Genomic DNA, 19,803 nt, shown 5'->3' with positions numbered 1-19,803 from the left:
AATGAATCAAATAATTCTCAAAAGAAGAAATATATGGCCAAGAAATATCTGAAAAAGTTTTCCTCATCAGAGAAATGTAAATTAAAACTGTTTCCATCTCACTCAAGTGACAACAGCCGTCAGAATCAAGTGCTGGCAAGGCTGTAGGGAAAGAGACCCTGATGAGGGGACACAAACGGCTACCACCTCCACAGAAATTAGCATGAAGATTCTTAAAAACAAAACAAAAACAAGAAACAAAATTAAACAAGCTAAAACCAGAACTGCTGTAAGATCCAGCTATCCCACACCTGGGACTCTACATCAGTATACCAGAGACTTGCACATCCATGTTCACTGTCACACTATTCATAATAAGTGGAACCAGCCTGGATGCCTATCAACAGATAGAAAATGTGGCACATAAAAATGAAATCAACCATAATGAAGAATGAAATCATGATGCTGGCAGGAAACCGGAAGGAGCTGGAAATCACAGTACATGAAACAAGTCAGCCTCAGAAAACCAAATATTCCCATATTTCTCATATGCAGAGTCTGGATTTAAATGTCTACAAATGCCTGTGTGTGTTTATCCATACTGACAAAGCATAAAGAGGAATGTAAGAGGGGAGGGATATATGTGAAGGCAGGTAGCCAAGAGTGCAATGGAACACATGAGACACAAAAGCAGTAAGAAACCCTAAAGTAGGGGAGGGGATAAGGGACAACCAACAAAAGGAAGGTTGACTGGTAGGGATGTGGGGAGGGTTACAAATAAGAGCAAAGAATAACATGTATCTATAAAAATGTCATAATGGAACCCAAAAGTCTGTATGCTAACTTAAAAATTAAAGACAAACAAGGGTCAAAGAAATGATTCAATAGTTATGGTTCCCGAGCAAGTGAGGACCAGGGTTCAGAATCCCAGAACTCATGTGAAAATCCAGGTAAGCACACTGGCCCACTTGCAATGCTGGTGTGCAGGAGGCAGTTAGGGAGTCCCTGGAGCATGCTGGTAGCCACCCTAGCCAGAACAGTGATTTGCAGGTTCAGGAGAACCTTCAGGTTCAGGTTCAACAAGGCAGGCAGAGAGCTACCAAGGAAAACATTTGTCAACCTTGCACATGCATAAATACAAACATGTGCAGACACCACACATGAAACCCATGCAATAGGACAGGGGGGAGGGGAAGACAAACAAAGAGGAAAAAAACACCTTTAAGTCCTTATTTATCTTTACTTAGTCACTATTTAAGAATTATTGCTAAATGCTGATTCTATAGAAAAAATCCAACTCAATATAAAGTTTTCTCTCTTTAGATATGTGTTCAAAGGCTTAGTAAACACATGCATTCAGTTTTAAACTAGTCTTCCTATTTTCCTCTGGTCATGAATTATCGTGAACCAACTGCTATTGCCATGGTTCTCAACCTGTGGGTCACGACCCCTCTGACGTATTAAAGTATATACAGATAGAAATGTACACAAGTCAGAGAAGTCCACAATATGACCACACTCTTGTACCAGGCCTTCTGCTTCCTAATAGCAGAGAAAATCACTGCCCAGCCTGTACACGCTGATGTCCACCAGGCCTGTAGCTGTAAGCAGCATCTTGTGTAGGTAACGACGACAGCGTCTAAGTGCACTGAGCAGGCCAGCCTTGGCAGCAGCCTCTCCTAGCAGCAGTGCAGGAAGGAGCACTGCTGCTGCCCACTCTGCTTCAACCTGTCCCAAGAGTCTTCACGGCTGTCAAATGTTCAAAAGGTGCCTCACTGCGCTTCTCAGGGTTTGTCCAACCATGTCTGCTGCTATCTGGGTTCCATGTTTTGGAAGATGTCTGACTCCACCTCAAGGTCAGACACTAGTCATTGCTCCATGTGAACACTAAAAGTGACCTGCTATGGCAAACCGTGCCTAGAGACAAGGTCACTGGACCGGCAGATGATCACCAAATGAGCGTCACTTGGGTGAGTAGGAGTCACTTGGGTGCTGGGATGCAATCATTACCTGCTCCTTAATGTCCTGAAGCTGCTGCTGCAGCTTCTGCACGTCTGCATTGACATTTGTGTTGTCTTTGTCCTTCTGCAGCACTGGGATATTCCCACTCGCTAGAACAGAATTTAAGAAAAACCTTCTTAGTTATTACTGTTTTGACATAATGCCATATTTCTAAACTTTTAATTATTAAAAAAACAAAAAATGATTGGTAGAATGCCTTCATGCCACGGGTTGTATAAACTTAACAACAGAAGAAAGGCATAGAAGAGGCTAACGTTTAGGGCCTTCTTCAAAACTGCATTCCATTCGGAGAGAAAAGAAACAGTAGTGACATCTACATAACCGTCACTTACATCTTAAAGAGAAAAAAGTTTGGGGGCTAGGGAGGGTTGCTTGGTGGCTGAATGTTCACAATGTTCTTATGGAGAGCCGGAGTTCAGCTCTCGGCAGCCAAGTCACAGGACTTACAATCAGCTCAGTAACTGCAGCTCCGGGGCCTTCAATGCCTCCTGAGTTAATAAGCACCTGTACATATGTTTCCGTGCGTTTATAAGCACCTGAACATACGTTTCCGCATATATAATTTTTAAAAAAGAAATAGAGGAATCCAGACATGGTAATGAATGATTACAGCTGCACACTCACAAGACTAAAGACAGGAGTATTGCCATTAGGTCAAGGTCAGTCTGGACTACATAGAAAGACCTTATCCCCCCCCCCCCCCCCCAAAAAAAAAAAAACACAAAGGCAGAGGTAGGAAGAGAGAGAGGTTTGAAGCAAAAGAGAACTTCTAAGTTTTGAAGGGTTCTACTCGCTTCCTCTGGCAAGTTCAAAACATGCACTCCTTTTTCTCTGCTCATTGGCCACTAGAATCATAACAAAATAACTACTAAAGGAGTGTTAATCTGTCTCCTGATAACTTTAAAAAAATGCATATTCCTTTCTAGACAAAGTTCACATTGCCCAGACTAGCCTTGAACACACGATGTAGCCCAGGCTGGCCATAAACTCCTGATCTTATTCTACTTCCAAAGTGTTCAGATTACAGGTAGCACCCACCATACTAGGATGGGGATGGGAATAATGATGACGACATCAATGGTCATTTAGACAGAGTCTTACTATGTAAATGACTGGCCTAAAACTCACTACACAGAATATGCTGGCCTTAAATTTAGAGATCTGCCTGCCTCTGTCTCTCAGGTGCTAGAAACAAAAGCATGTGCCAAAGAAGATGCAGAGACCCACAGTCAAACATTACGCAGGGCTCAAGGAACCCCATACAAGAACACTCACAGGATCAACTAAGCAGGGCTCACAGGGGCTCACAGAGACTGAAGTGACAATCACAGAGCCTGTATGGGTCTGAGATAGGCCCTCTGCATTTATGTTATGGTTGTGTAGCTCTGTGTTCTCATTGAATCCCAACAGTAGGAGTGGGCTGTATCTCTGATTCTTTGGCTAACTCTTGGGACCCTTTTCTTCCTACTGGGTTGCCTCATCCAGCCTTGATAGGAGGGTTTGTGCCTAGTCTTATTCAACTTGTTATGCCACATTTGGTTGATGTCCCTTGGAGGGCAACTCTTTTCTTAAAGGAAATGGAGGACGAGTGGATGGAGGGAAAGGAGTATTCTCTACAGTGGGATGGCAGGCACAACCACTCAAGCCTGACCCTCCTTTCTTTATGCCAAGATTTCCTTATCGTTAAAAATCCGGTCTGAAAAGTTCAGAAAGCTGTAAATATGAGCGCTTTGATTTTATCTGCCCTGCTCTGAACATCCTTGACTTTTTATTCTAGCTAATACCCATGCCTCAGAATTTTATTCTTCTCTCTTTATGAAAAAGGCAAAAGGCAGGAGCTTTGGGCAGAGGTGTATGTAGCAATGTTCTTCCTCATCTATTTACCAAACATGTTTAAAAAACCAAGAATCCAGTAAATCCTTAGGTACCTGTACCTAGGGACTGAATCAGGATGTCAGGATCACGTGGTGTGTTCTCTACCTGCTGAGTCAGCTCTCTCTCTCACTGTGGTGGCTTGAATAGGAATGGCTCCCATAGGCTCATGGGTTTGGACGCTGGTCATCAGGGACTGGCACTACCTGACAGGGAATAGGAGATGTGGCCTTGTGGGCACAGAGTGTTACTGGGGGAGGCTTGTGGTTCCAGAAGCCCAGCCCATCCCAGAGCTGCTTCCTGCTCCCTGTAAACCCAGACAGTGCTCTCCACTACTTCTTCAGCATCAAGCCTGCCCTGCAGCACGTCCCACTAGGATGATGACAATGAACTAACATGAAACTGTAAGCAAGCCCCAATTAAATGGCTTCCTTTACAGGACTTGTGGTGATAGTGTCTCTTCACAGCAATATAACACTGCCTAAGACACTGACCCAAAAGGAAAAAATGTTAAAACACTTTATGACTGAAAAAGTAGGAGGCAGGGCTTAGGAATAAAAGCCAACAGGTTACTGCTCACTAAGCATGAGCAATGACTTCATTTTGCCAGCACAATGAAATAAGAGGAAATAATGTGAAAGTTAATTATTTTCATCTCTCTGATTGTCTGTGTTACAATTCAGCTTACTCTGTCCCTAATAATTACTATCCAAGGTAATACATGCAAATTAGATGATCTTGCAATCCTGCTATGTAAAGGGACCAAGTTAATACATTTGTAAACTGAAAAAAAAATTAAATTGGAATTCTGTGCCCCATTTCCAAATATACTAAATTCGTCTGGTACACAGCTCATTGGTATAATATATGCTGAATTAATCTGACTCCCAGAAATAGATGTATAAACACAGCCACTAAATTTCATCTTTAAAACAAAAAGCAAATATTCTTTAAGTAAGAATATAATGTTCTTCATATTGCAAAGCCTCAGAAGTGTAATGTTAAGCTGGCAAGATTGGCTCAATAGTAAAAAAGCTTGGCTCTTGCCCAATAAACCTAGATCCCCAGAACCCAAGTTAAGGATGAGGGAGAGAACCAATTCCAGAGTTGTACTCTGATTTCCATTTACACACACACACACACACTTTAAAAGTCTATAAGCATACTACAAACTAAATAAAAATTTAATTTTACATTTCTTATAACTAACAATAGCACCCAAAAAAATCATCCCTACTCCTCTTGTCAATAGACCTCACCACCTATCTTAGGTTGAACAAGGCCACAGCATACTATAATGGAAGGATATACCCAAAAAGAAAGCAAACTAAGAACCCCTCAACAGAGGACACTCACAGATATCATCAGAGGGCTCTTCCGAGCTCTTGCCACCGCAGCATGTGATGAAAGGCACCCTCCGCTCAACCACTGCCCGGCACTGCACACACTTTTTCATCAGGCTAGCACAGTCTGAAAATGAGAACACTTCTTTAGCTTCAGCTTAAGAACAGTTGCCTTTCTCCGCTGTATTTCTATAAATTAACCACATACTGAAGCAAACATTAAAGAAACATACAAGATCCTAGCAACAACAAGTTATAAAATAATATCCTACCTTAATATCATGTTATTAACCTAAGAATGGGAACTGTCCACTGGAACAAAGAACCTTTTAGGAAAACATTTCCTAATGAACTGAATAGTAAATTTTTTTCAAATAAATATTTCCAAATCATAAAATTTAGCTGGCAATGGTGGTATACAAATTATAATCCTGTTTTAAGGTCCATAAAAAAAAATAAACAAGCAAAAGAAAAAAAAAGATCTTAGAAAAGGCTTAGACAATGGAGAGAAATACTGTTGACACATTCAGTTAATGTTGGACCTGTGAGTGCTGTACGCAGATGTGCACATCTGAGAGGAGGAACCTACAGCGGTCACTGCACGCACTGTAAGCATGTGCACTTGCTATTTCCCATCAGTCTGAAGCTCTGGGGCTGTTGATATAGCCTTGCCCATTTAACATGACGTATTCACTTGGCCCTTCATTCTCTCAGGGATTCCTCTGCCTCCCTAAAATATGACGACCGAATGTTAATTTCCTAGAAACATTTTCTATAATACATGGTTTATTCTTCCCTTCCCTGGGGTTCCCTTCTGTTACCTGAAGCACTACTTCAGAGTAACTAGGAAAATGTTTCCATAAAACCTTCTTTTTCATGAGAAATTTTCAAAAACTGTAGTTTAGTAGCCTTTCTCACTATAGAAAAGAAACACTGCAGCTGGAGAGAGGGCTTAGGGGTGGTTAAGAACACTAGCTGCTCTTCCTGAAAATCCAGATTCAGTTCCCACATGGCAGCTCATCAGCAATTCCAGTCGGGGCAAGCTAGCACCCTCTCCTGGCCTCCTAAGGCACTGCATGTACAGTGCACAGACATACATTCAGGCAAAACATACACATAGAATACAAATTTAAAAATCTCTTAAAGAAAGAAAAATATCTAGGCACAACATAAATTATTGAATATTCATATCATCTTACATTTGAACTTGTTAATTATAAAATAAGAAATAGTAAGTTAACATGTTCTTTTTTATCAGCATTTACCACGTAAGTATGCTTCATTTCAAACTTTATTAAGCCATGGAATCGTGGATGTGGACAGGGTGCTATACACATCTAATGACAACACACTGGGTAGAGAATTATTATCCAGTCTGACATCGAAACATGAACATAGACCAGTCCCATGCTTGGTGATGCAATATGCAGTTACATGTAGCCCAGTCTAACCTTGGGCACTAACAAATCTAGTCTGAGATTTGTCTTTAGTCTGGGGGATTAATGTATTATATACTAAACAAACATACCACCAAAACCACATGGACGTCCTATAACTGTTTGATTATATATTTCTAAACAATGGAATTTTCTAAATAAATAAATAATTAGCCTCTTCAAAAGGGTTGTAACACTCTTCCTTTGAATGGTCAAGGTACTTTATACTCTTCAAGACTCCAACGCTCTGCTAACATCACTGTAGCATTGGTTCTGAACTAAACACTTCAGCATATACTCATTATGAGAGGACTGTTTGCCTCAGCCATAAGTAAGTGGTCAATAGCATGCTTAGAAGCTGGGCAGCAGGGGGCACACAGGCAATTCCTGTACTTGGGAGGCAGAAGTGGAAAGATCAAAAGTTCAAGGTTAGCCTGGGCTACATGTAAGACCCTTTCCAAAAACCCAAACAAACACAAAGTTTCGGGCTGCGGATGTAGCTCTGCAGCATTACACTTACTCAACGTGCAAGAGACCACAGGAGTGGTCCCAAGAACCATAACTAAACAGGAAAACGTGGAAAACTCACCTAACTATGATTGTGCTGAAGATTGAATTATGATACATTTAAAAAGAGAGTAAAATGTCTAGTTCAGAGTTAAAAGTTCGAAGTTAGCTAGTACACTACAAAGTGAGAATCTTGTAAAAGTTTTGGAAATCCTTGGGGAAAAATAAAATATTAAGGCTCAAGGGACTGTGTACTTAACTATCTTTCAAATCTCACACAGGCATTACTTGGTCTACAGTAGGAAGGAGTCAACAAGTCACTGCCCCAAAGCCTGTCCACGTGAATAAGCTTCTATTAAAACCCAGACAGTTACATCGCTCCTATGGTCACTTCCGGACTGCAGTGGCGATGCTGGGCAGTTGGGAGAGGTGAGTGACCACTGCAAAGTCATGTGGTCTACAAAGCCAAGGGACATTGTTTGTTCTCAGACAGAAAAATGTTTGCTAACCTCTGGTCTACAAAAGTTTGCTAAAGAGAGGGTATGTCTTTCATGTTGTTGTGACGGCTGATGACAGCCTTTACACCTACCTCAGTAAATAGAAACAATTACTTGAGTTAGACTGTCAACAGTACAAATCCTTAACCCTATGTTTAGTTTTCTATCAGAATGAAAAAAATTAAAACAAAAATAAAAACAAAACACCAGTATTCCTGGGACCTATAAAACAGTTCAATGGGTAAGACATTTGTGATCAAGTTTGACCATCTGAGTTTGAGCCCCAGAACCTACAGGGAAGAAGAGAGAACCAGCTCCCTCCAGTGTCCTCAGATTCCCCTACACACATGTTAGTTACAGACCCATAGGTACATGTATAACCCACAGACATACACAAAAATAAATATAAATCATATATATAAATATAAATAAATATAAAATAAAATTTAACATTTAAAGGGCATCTCTACCAATAAGGCAATGTAATTTGCATACTATTCTACTTATATTAAAAACCAATACTTCCTGACTAACGTATTTTGTAATATGAAATACCATTTAAACAAAGTATTAAAACTTTTTGAGATCTTTTACTGATAAGTAAAACAAAACAAACAAAAGCCAACAAAAGAAAGAGAATTTAAAATATTGTAAGATATTAGAGGGATATAAAAAGTCAAGGCCTTCAAAATAAATGTCCTTTGGCTGGACAGATAGCTCAGCAGTTAAGAGCACTGACTGTTTTTTCAGAGGTCCTGAGTTCAATTCCCAGCAACCATATGGTGGCTCACAACCATCTGTAATGGGATCCGATGCCCTCTTCTATCTGAAGACAGCTACAATGCACTTATATATAATAAATAAATAAAATCCTTTTTTTTTTTTAAGGTAAATGTCCTTAAGGGAGACTTTAAAGCAGTTTCTCAACCTGTGGCTTATGACCCCCTTGGGGGTCGAACAACCCTTTCACAGGGTTACATCAGATATCCTGTACATCATATTGTAATAAAAGACACATTGTGATTCTTAACAATAGTAGATCACAGTTATGAAGAGGTAGCAAAAATAATTTTATGGTTGGGGTCATCACAACATGGGGAACTGTATTACAGGGTCACACAGCATTAGGAAATTTGAGGACCACTATTTAAAGCATCTCAAAAGCTTCAATATTGTCTTCCCAAAGAAAAGACTTATTAAATTTCCCCTAACCTAATATTAACATAACAAGATTAGAGCTGAGGAATTGGGCAGGGACACAGGGAAAGCAACATGAAGGTGAAGACATGAAGGTGCTCTAGCACACACCAACCACTGCTACATGCAAAAGGAGGGACTCAATGTTGTAACTGCTGTGGAAGTCTCTACTGTGTGTGTCCGGGGACTGGGGGAGGAGATCCTTTTGTGGTAGCACAAAATAAATTAACAATTCAAAAATAAATAAGTAAATAACACACCAATAAAAGCCAAAATTAATTTAAAGAGTCCAATCTGACAGAACATAGAATTTCAGTGGTCAAATTATTCAGTATACTCTGTTGCTCAAAAGTAAAGACCAAAAAGGTACTAAATGCTTGTCCAGCTTTTCTGCAGATGGGTTAGCCAATAAACAAACATCGGAGATGCAGTCCTTCACTGTTGTTGCTATGATAACACTGGGCAGGTTCCCAATAGGCTACTTACTCTCACAAGCACACATGTGCCCACAAGGTTGAAAGAGAACGGCTGCTTTCTTGTCAGAACACACCACACATTCTTCAATCTACAGTGAGAAAAGGCAGAGTGAACAACTGCAGAGAAATCATGTCACCCCAGCAGCTTACATGGCCGTGTCTTTCCCCACTCCAGAACCTGACATGAAGAGCTGTGTAGAGAGATGCCACTGCAGCTGAGGTCAGGGACAAGGAGCTAAATGTTAGTTTCCTTTTTTTCAAAAACTTTAAGGAAATTTTAATAAAATACTAAATATTAAATATTAAAGCAAATGGCTGTGAGGACACCAAACAACAAAATCCTACCCAGATCAGTCAAACTGCTGGGCTTAACTTTAACAGAGGGTGTCTGTGTTGCCTCCATCAAGGCAATTCTTCATAAAAACCCCTTCTAGGATCTGGCCAATCCCCATGCTTCCTAGAGCCCAAAGCATTAGGTCATCCCTCACCCATCCTGTTTCTAAGTCTATAAGTCTTCCACAACCGACTTACAATTTCGATTTGACCTCATCTACAATGTGTACAATTTGTGTACTATAACAAACCCTTTTCCTTCTAGCTCATACCACTGCCTTAGATTCACGCTTGTTTTCCAAACAGGCTACCTTACTTCAGCACAGTCACGCTTAACTACCTTTGACTTATTAGTACTGTTATCCAGAAATGACCATCTCTCACTATAACACCATCCAAGCACTGAAACACTGTGCTCTTGCTTGCTTTCATGTACCTGTGCTCTCCCAGCCTATGACTCAGAATTGTACATGGAGTTTGCACTCCTGGCAAACTAGTTTAGTAGAGTAAAACCGTGTTGGTCTCTGATATTCTTGAACTAAAAAACCACCACCAATACTAATAAATTACCTACTAATATTTGTAAGAGTTTGAAATAATAGAGCAAATTGATCTAATAATGACGTGTCTATCCTTCCTCCTATTTAAAAGAAAAGACTTTCTAAGCACAAATATTCCCCTTCTGGATTATTTTCTCAGGTTACACTCCCACCGTGGAACAACTGAATCAAAGCATTTTGTGACTCTGAGCAGATGATGTCCTCCCAGCATGTAGTGACGTTACTTAACAAAGTGATCACTTCCCACTTTGATTGCTAGCACTTACAATGAACAAACAAACTTTTACTTCCTAATTCAACAAAAAGTATATATTAATTTGTAATGTATTTAAACTAACCTAATTACTGAAAAATCCAAATGATTCCTCTTAAAAACACCCTTTCCACTAAATATGAGTTTTAGGATTTTTCTTCCATGAAACTGTTGATTCCCCTTTAAATACTTGGGGTCACTATTTCCTCATGGTCAAAAACAGCTAGTAACCCAGAAAATCTGTTGATTGCTTAGACATGTCTGTTTTTTTAAATTTCCACAGATTTTAAAACTTCGTAGTAATATAAAGCAGAATTCAATGTGTCTAAGTTGTAAAAGACTCTGAAAGAATGTATCTAAATCGTAAAAGGCTCTGAAAGAAAAACAGGTGACTAATTTTTTTAAGTATTATACTTTAGATATAAAAAGGAAATGTAAACTAAAAAGAAAGACTTAAAAACTATGTATGGCCTTTAAATTCTGATAACAAACGTCACAAGGAACATTAGTAAGAATAGACTAGAAATCAATTCAGAAACTCTGAACTAATAATCTCTTTAAATATATAAATTATGTATTATGATATTTAACCTATTTGTAAGAGCACAGTAAAATACCTATCAGAGAGGAGAGCATTACGTCTTACAGAACTCCACAATACACCACAACAGCAAAATACTGGCCAGTTTATTACCTTCGTCCTGGACTGAACCTGTTCTTTACAAATGAGGCATTTCTTGACACGAGGAGAACACAAAGAACACGTCGCAATGTGTCCACATGGACCAAAAAGAGTGTCTCTCTTCATGTCTGAGCACACCATACACTCCTCTAAGGTTTCAGAATCATTGCTAATCATAGAAGGACTCCGAGAACCCACTTGGCCACTAAGAAAACAAAATATTTCAAATCAGGTCCATCCAAATATTCTAAACAAATATGTTAATTTTTTAACATCCAGAGTGTTACCAGCACACATAAAACCAGATTATATTAAAAATCAAATGTCAACGTTATTTAAAACTTTTTCTATTTTTTAAATTTATAATTGCTTATTTCATCTTTATTGCTCAAAAGCATAGACCAAAAAGGTTCATTTTCCTATTTATAACCTCTCTGCACATTCACATTCTTCTGGTGCCAGTCAATCTCTAAATTAAGACTCAATGAAAAAAAGTGAACTTACAATAAAAAGCTAAAAACACTAGCAAAAGGTAATTTAATGAGCTGGTTGTAGGGGTGCATGCTTTTAATCCCAGCATTCAAGAAGCAGAGACAGGTGGGTCTCTGTGAGTTCAAGAACAGCCTGGCCTACACAGTGAGTTTAATAAGTCAGAGCAACATAGTGAGTCTTTGTCTCAAAATAAACAAAAAAACAAATGTAAGTGAAATGTTCTATCTACACGACACAGCAGAGGCTGCCAGAGGAATGGAACAAAAATCTCAAGTAGCACTATATTACTATATTAATGATATATTAATAAATCACCAGGGACTGGAGCGATGGCTCAGTGGTTAAAAGCACTCACTGCTCTTCCAGAGGTCCTGAGTTCAATTTCCAGCAGCCACATTGTGGCTCATAACCATCTGTAATTGGGATCAGATGCCCTCTTCTGGGTGTCTGAAGACAGCAACAGTGTGCTTATACACATAGAATAAACAAACACCACCAGAGTTCAAAAAGGGTGAAAAACTGTAAAGAAGACACTTTAGCTGCTATTCTGACATTCCACTGAATGTGCTGTTCAGAAGGCTAAAATTATACTTCAGAAAGGTAGACTACAGTTCATAAATATGTAGAAGCAGGCAGGAAATACATGTGTGTATAACTAATATAGCTATGAAAAATTAATACAGGTTTTAGGAACTTATGAATGCACATAAAGGTTCTATAGTAATGCCCCACTGCTCAAAGTTATTATTGTAGTAATGAGAGTGTTTTGTATCTATTTATAAATATATTCTGTATTCCTATATCAGAATGTTAAGTTCCTTAAAGATATAATTATATATATATATAATTTAAATATATACATTAAAATACTTAAAGTTGGGGTACCAAGCTAGCTTAGGTTCCCACTTAAGTTACTTATATTAAAAGAGAGATAAAAAGACATCTCAGTGGTTAAGAGAATGTACTGTGCTTCAGAGGACACAGCTCCAGGGGGATCTGAAACCTCCTGTCTTGACAGACACAAAATTAAAAATAACTAAAATGAATCTTTAAAATAAATCCTCAATATATTTTCTTTAACACACACATACTCCTCTGTCTTTTCATTATCAATACTCTCTCTCTCTCTCTCTCTCTCTCTCTCACACACACACACACACACACACACACACACACACACACACACACACACACACACTCTTACTTTTTTTTTTTCCTTTTTCTTTTTTTCGGAGCTGGGGACCGAACCCAGGGCCTTGCGCTTGCTAGGCAAGTGCTCTACCACTGAGCTAAATCCCCAACCCCTTCATCTTACTTTTACCCATCACAAGTTCTGTTCATGAAATCCAAAGTAATGTCATTTCATCATTACATATACTTTGTTCTTGTTCTTGTTTATTTTTGTTTCTCTGTGTACTCCTGTGTGCCCTAAAACTCACTCTGTAGACCTGTCTGGCCTCTTTCTCAGAGACCCACCTGCCTCTGCCTCCAGATTGCTGGGATTAGGAGTGTGTGTCACCACTGTCCAGTGGTTACAGATACATTTTAAAAGAAGTGAGAAAGGACTGGAGAGATGGCTCAGCAGTTAAGTGCACTGGCTGCTCTTTCAGAGGTCCCAAGTTCAGTTCCCAGCAACCACATGGTGGCTCACAACCACCTGTAAAGGGATCTGATGTGTGTCTAAAGATAGCAACAGTACTCACATATATAAAATATTTTTTAAAAAAGGAGTGACGGGGTTGGGGATTTAGCTCAGTGGTAAAGCGCTTGCCTAGCAAGCGCAAGGCCCTGGATTCGGTCCCCAGCTCAAAAAAAAAAGAAAAAAGAAAAAAAAAAAAGAAAAAGAAAAAGAAAAAAAGGAGTGACATGATCTAAAAGAAAAGGTTGAGAAAATACAAAAGGGGAAAGCTACCAATATTATCGCTAATAAGAGATATAAAGGTCAAAAGAGATGTGTACTTTTTGTGTGCCTACTCAGTTAAAAAAATGTATACCAGAAGTTTTCACTAAAATTACTGACATTTCACATAGGAATGTGTGAAGTGATCATCTTTAGGGAAAATGCCCAATCAACCTGGCAGCTCTTTTCTTCATTCTTTTAACCCTTTACTGCTAGTAACTGTCTTCAAGGTCTTGGTGCAAGGTGCTAAAAGTATTACAAATTTTCCATGATACTCACTCTGTTCATAGAGAGTAAACTATCTGTTGCAGAAAAATATTCTAACATTAGTCAGAGCTCCTTTTTTTAACTCGTAAGGCTTTTTCTTATAGTTCAGAGAGTATGCAGGCTCCCTAGAAGATCAAGCTAGTGTAGAGAAATTCCTTAGGCTTACCCGTAGGGTAATATACATAAGTGGGAACTGTAACATGAAATGAGGCATACTACATAGAGGAATGGTTTCCAAGGATGAAAGTGGACACACAGAAGTCTAAGAACTTCAAGGATCAAGATTCCTGCTAGCCCCACGTCCTCCCCGAGGAAGTTACACAGCAGCTCGGGGATAGAACAGTACAGTACAGGACAAAACTACAGACCTGACTTTTTCCTTATGACATTTTGCCAGAGCTTTGCAGAGACTTGGGTCAGGACAGAGATCCAGTGGTGACTGACCCTTCTTATTTCGAATGCTGAGGTCGGCACCATTGGCTGCCAAGAAACACGCAATAGATGCTGCACTCTTCTTCTCGGCCCCCTGAGTACCAAGTCCCATTATTAACTGAAATCAAATGAAAAGAATCATTATTTCCCCTTACAGAGATCTGCCATCAATCACTGCTACCAATATGTGCATGTATTAGACATGTAAGAGTTTCAGTCCTAATATAGACTCCTCTCTTTCCAATCCCCATTTTCCCACATTTGTGAACTTACTCTCCAGTGTACAAGTGGACCAAAAGTGTCTAAACTCAATTGGATGCCTACTTCCTACATGATTGATTCAGAAACTACACAGAACCAAAGTCAGGTCAATTACGGCTAAGGAACTCAAGTACAGTTTCTGGTTAAGAAGAAATAGCATTTTTGTTCCTGCTCAGTTTAGTAGCTCTGAGGTTGCTACAAACTCAATGCTTCTGAATCAAGGCAAAACTTGAAGAATGAAAAGAACCAGGATATGATTACATCATCTGAGTTATGGACCCAAATATATCTGAAATTGTTAAAAGTATAATGATCAAGACTCAACGAGGACCCATAGAAGCCAGGTAGTGTTTTTAAGTACTTTTATGATCTTATACAACAACCTGTGGAGAGAAGTTTGCTCCTCTCAACTTTAAAATAAGAAAAAAGAAGATACAAAGGAGTTAAAAATATATACCCAGAGTCTTACAAACAACAACTCACAAACATTCCGGCCTCAGATACATTTATACTCTTTATAATGATAATAAAATTCATTTGAAAGTGAAAAGGCTTAAAATAACCAATCATTTAAAATAAATTTGGAGGACTTCCATTGCCTGATTTCAATATATACAAATGCTGAATCACAAAGCTATAAGATACCTGAGTGGGTATCCCATAGCTAAGAAAGAACATGGACAAAAGGAACAAGATGCCGTATGTAAAAGGAAACCTCCAGATAAATAGCTTACTGATCTTGGATAAAGGCAGCAGAAAAAGATGCTACTCAACAAACAGTGTAGGGAGAGTTGGCCATCCACCAGTGACAAATGAACTGCCACCTATAACATACACTATATAAAAGTTCCCTTGAACTTAAATGCAGTAACTCAGCCTCATAAGCTTCCATAGCAAGAAGTCTGAATGACCTTCATTTTGCCAAAGATTTCTTAGGACACATGAAGCATACCTAATAAAAAACTAATTATACTTTTTCAACATTAAGACTTTCTGTCTTAATGCTAAAAATTGAGCATGATGGCTTACACCATGATCCCAGTCATTCAAAGGTCAAGGCAGGAGGAACAAGAGTTTGAGGATAACTGGGATAGACTGAGGCCTCATCACAAAACACCACTGTCAAAAGGGAAAGAAACGTGAATGTACAATACAACTCACTTCTTGCCATGCCAGGGCACTACTAACAAGGAAGACATCAACAGAATGATTTTAGACTTCTAGGCAAAAAGGACCAAATATCCATTCTTGACTTTTTCTCCTCATGAAGACAGAAGGTACAGACACATCACACCAGTCATTATACACACAACTGGTATACCTGTACTTCTGACTATTCTCTACAGTGTCTGGAAACTATAGGATGTGTAATTTACAGGGACGCTTTTGTTGTTTTGTTTATTTGAGATAGAGACTCACTCTAGCCTAGGCTGGCTGAAAATTCACTATATACCACATGTGATCACAAATCCTGCCTTAGCCTAAGTGAGGGATTACAGTCATGAGTTAGCATGTCTGTCTTTATATATTAATTCTTGAAAGATAGCACTGAGTGTTCCTGAGTAAGCTGTCCTCTCCATACACGAACATCTCATACTAACTCACGCCCGTTCCTAGGCAGCAGCACTGCACCATCAGTCACTACCTTCCACTATCACCCTGCAGAGAAGAGAAGGTAGTGGCTGCATTAGTAGCAACACAAGCCACAGACCAGCAAAATAAGTGCACATCACATCCTTGCTATGACCTTGTTTTCACATTAGATAAACAATTCTTGAAATAACTAGAAGAAATACAAATACCTGGGAAGTGGGAGAGTGCTTGCCTAGTATGCATGAGGCCTAGGACTCAATCCCTAACACCTCAAAAATTAAAACCACAAGAAAACAAAGAATACTAAAATTCTAATGAAAAAGATTTGAGCAGCTAGTTCTTCAAATACACATGGGATTGATCAAATGAAAAGCAAGTCAAAATGAACAGACATTAGGAATTTCAAATTAAAATCATAACAGATACTCCACTCCATTCATGCTGAAGTTATAAAGAACCAAACAACTTTTGATAAGATGCAGAACAAGGCGTCAGCGCAGCCGCGCGAGCCGAAACACAACATTCACCAAACGGCGGCGGAGCTGCGAGCCTGAGCCTGGGGCGGCTGCCCAGCGCCATGTTGGTGACAAGCTGCGCCAAGGAGCTGCGGCACGACGTCATGATCCACCAGTTCGTGCTGGCCGTGGGTTGCGTGGCCGACCAGGCGCAGCAGCTGCTGCAAGCGGCCCACTGGCAGTTCCAGACCGCCCTAAGCACGTTCTTTCAAGAAAGCAACATTCCCAACAGCCACCACCACCCGCAGTTGATGTGCACTCCCAGCAACACCCCTGCCACACCACCCAACTTCCCTGATGCGCTGGCCATGTTCTCCAAGCTTCAAACCTCTGAGGGCCTGCAGAGCAGCAGCAGCCCCATGACAGCAGTGGCCTGCTCCCCTCCCCCTGCAAACTTAAGCCCCTTCTGGGCCGCATCCCCACCCAACACCAGGTGCCCTGGATCCCGCCCTCTTCCCCCAACACCTTCCATCCTCACTGCCCACAGCCCACGTGGCCCCCGGAGCATCACAGGGGGGCGGCCCTCAGAAAGCCATGGCAGCCATGGATGGCCAGAGATGAGACTGGACCCCGCTGGGCTAGAGCAGGGGGCAGTCCAGGGTTGTGGGGACACGGAAGAGGGCAGGGAGGGGGGAAATGCAAGAGGGCGGGGGGGGGGGTTCTCCAAGATCGCACTGGAAGATTTTATAAGAGAATTTTTGTGGGTGGGGGGGGGGGGGGGGACAGCAAACTCCTGAGCCACTTAGGTTCTTCAGGAGTTTCTCTCCAGGAAAGTTTTTTTTTTTTTTTCCTCTTTTTTTTTTTCTTTTTTTCGGAGCTGGGGACCGAACCCAGGGCCTTGTGCTTGCTAGGCAAGTGCTCTACCACTGAGCTAAATCCCCAACCCCTTTTTCCCTCTTTTTAATATATAACTATAATATATTATGAATATAAATTTAGCTAATGTTTGTGAGAGAGTGGGGCCTATACACATGTTCCAGTCAGAGGGCAAGGCTCACCTCTGCCCAGTTGTGGGGAGCAAAGGGTGCTCGTAGATGGAGTGATCATGCAGCTGGATGGCCGTGCTGCTCTGGGAAGGAGAAGGCACACCAGCCATTGAGAAGCTCTACCCCCAAGGGAGGTGGTCCCAGAAGGGTCCTCAGAATCATGGACTTTCTACCCCATTACTGGTAGACAATTTTCATCTCTGCTGGTGGTGGCCTCTTGTTGACTCTGAAACTTGTCACCCGATCACCAGCAAGGTGTGCAGAGCTGAAGATTTGGCTGCCCTCTGGTGAATGGATTATTTGATTGTCCCATCCCTTGCTGTTCTGACTATTCCATAGACCTCCAGTCTGTGTGTGTATCCAGGGCCAGAGGGCCACCACTAAAGAGAAACTACCTTTGGATTGAGTTCCCAAATTAAAATCAATGCACCAGGGTGCAATTTTAATTAAAAAACTTTTAAAAGACTTTTCTAACTTCTAAAGAAAAAAAGATACAGAACAAATGCACTTCATAGTGACCAATAGTAGTATTAAAGTTTGATAAACCCAAGTCCATCTCTGATAAAATGTTTTGTCCAATGCAAACCAGTAAATATAAAACATGCTTCCACTACAGGGAAAGGACATTATTTTTACTCACTGTGTTTTTTGAAGGTTCCCAGGCAGCATCTACCTTGCCCACATCTTGCATGTCTTGTAGCTGACGTAGTTGAGACAAAGTATGATGTCTCAAAGCTTCATGCAGAGGAGTATCTCCATCCTTATCCTGAATGTCTAGCTTAGCACCTGCACGAACCAAAAGCTGAGAGAAAGATGCCGTATTTGCATAGTGTCCATACCTTTAAGAAACTGCAGCCTATCAGGAGTGAGCATTCTAGACCTATCTGAAATTTTAAACAACAACAAATGCAAACAATGTTTGCTAAAACAGTGGCAAAATGAATTACTGATTGTCCTGACATGTTTCAACAATCCTTCTTAATCCTTTCTACAACTACCTAAGACTAATCTCTGTACAGCCTTACCTGTCTTGGCAAATTGTACTTTTTGTCTTGTTTCGTCTCTTTTTTGTTCTAAAAAGTTATATAAAATATAATTCTAAGACTTATTTTTCAAACTTGTGGTTAATGTTTGTTGTCAACTTGTTTAGATTTGAAGCAACCTAGGAAACACACCTCTGGGTGGGTATGTTTTTGAGGAAGTTTCTAGAGGTTTAACAGAGGCAGACCCACACTGAATGTGAGTGGCCCTGTGTGATGGTCTGATGTACCAGACTGAAAAGGAGAAGAAAGTGAGCCAAGGATCAGCATTCATTTGGGAGGCTAAAAGTGTTTATTCTAAGGTTGTCTTTCTAGAGAATTTAGAAAAGGTCATAATTTAACAGGGAGAATTAGCTAAAATTGATTTTACAGCCATAATCTCATTTGGTTAAAAAAAAATATTTGTTGCTAAGCAAAAGTTATAACCTTTTACATTAGTACAGAATTTATTTGATAAAAGTTCAGATTTTCTTTGATACAAATTTCTTATCAATTTAAAATTAATATTGTTACTCTCACATAGAGGCATTGTGCCTATCAACGCAGTGAAGAATACAAAACTTATTCCTTTACTGCTATTATAAAAGTAATCTGAGATGATTAAACATGTGAGCTGAGGGCCATGTGAGTTCATGGATCCAAGTTTATCGTTAGAGTGCTTTCAAGATAATTTATTAAGATAATTAACAGACAACAGTCCAGATTACTTATATAGTTAGATGGTTTTCAAAAATGTCAGAAAACCACAAAATATGAAATTTAATGTTATTTATCTTTTGTTGAGACATGTCTGCTCCCTAATAGCTCCCCTTTGGTAGATTCAAAGAAGAAATTGAACATCTACCTCCAGGTGAGGTGATGTATTATGGCAAGACAGCCACTAGGGCAGAAATTGCTTATTTCTTCTATAGACGAAATAAATGTCCAGAAAAGGACACATTGACTGATAATTTCTGCTGAGCCAGAATGATCAGCCCTTTGAAATTCTGCAATTCAAAAGTCTGTCAGGTGATCCTAGGCCAGAAGGTTGAAGACTTGCTCTCATGTGTTGCTGACAGGGGACTGTACAAGTAGACAATTGTCTCTTCAAACCTGTTTCAGTTCGGGAAGCCATGTTAGGCTCCCTATATTTTCAGATAATATTGGTCATTCTCAGATTT

At 39.9% G+C, this 19,803-nt stretch overlaps 1 protein-coding gene and 1 pseudogene across 4 annotated transcripts in view; one reads left to right on the top strand and one right to left on the bottom strand.

Annotated features, from left to right (window-relative positions):
- Positions 1-19,803, bottom strand: part of Mib1 (MIB E3 ubiquitin protein ligase 1) — a 124,552-nt gene that overhangs the window by 8,218 nt on the left and 96,531 nt on the right. For all 3 annotated transcript variants that reach the window (XM_087593018.1, XM_087593016.1, NM_001107405.2), the window contains exons 15-20: positions 18,244-18,405; positions 14,185-14,366; positions 11,170-11,362; positions 9,340-9,418; positions 5,230-5,343; positions 1,990-2,090 (exon numbers count right to left, since the gene is read on the bottom strand). In XM_087593018.1, coding sequence (XP_087449144.1) covers positions 1,990-2,090; positions 5,230-5,343; positions 9,340-9,418; positions 11,170-11,362; positions 14,185-14,366; positions 18,244-18,405 — 831 coding nt within the window. The remainder of the gene's footprint in view (positions 1-1,989; positions 2,091-5,229; positions 5,344-9,339; positions 9,419-11,169; positions 11,363-14,184; positions 14,367-18,243; positions 18,406-19,803) is intronic.
- Ubald2-ps1 (UBA-like domain containing 2, pseudogene 1) lies at positions 14,398-17,178 on the top strand (annotated as a pseudogene). Its single transcript, XR_015642744.1, has one exon. The product of XR_015642744.1 is annotated as a UBA-like domain containing 2, pseudogene 1 (transcript).

Source organism: Rattus norvegicus, chromosome 18 (assembly GCF_021556685.1).
Source record: "Rattus norvegicus strain SHRSP/BbbUtx chromosome 18, alternate assembly SHRSP_T2T, whole genome shotgun sequence".
In the NCBI taxonomy this organism is placed as follows: domain Eukaryota; kingdom Metazoa; phylum Chordata; class Mammalia; order Rodentia; family Muridae; genus Rattus; species Rattus norvegicus.
This window is presented reverse-complemented; position numbering and strand designations above follow the sequence as displayed.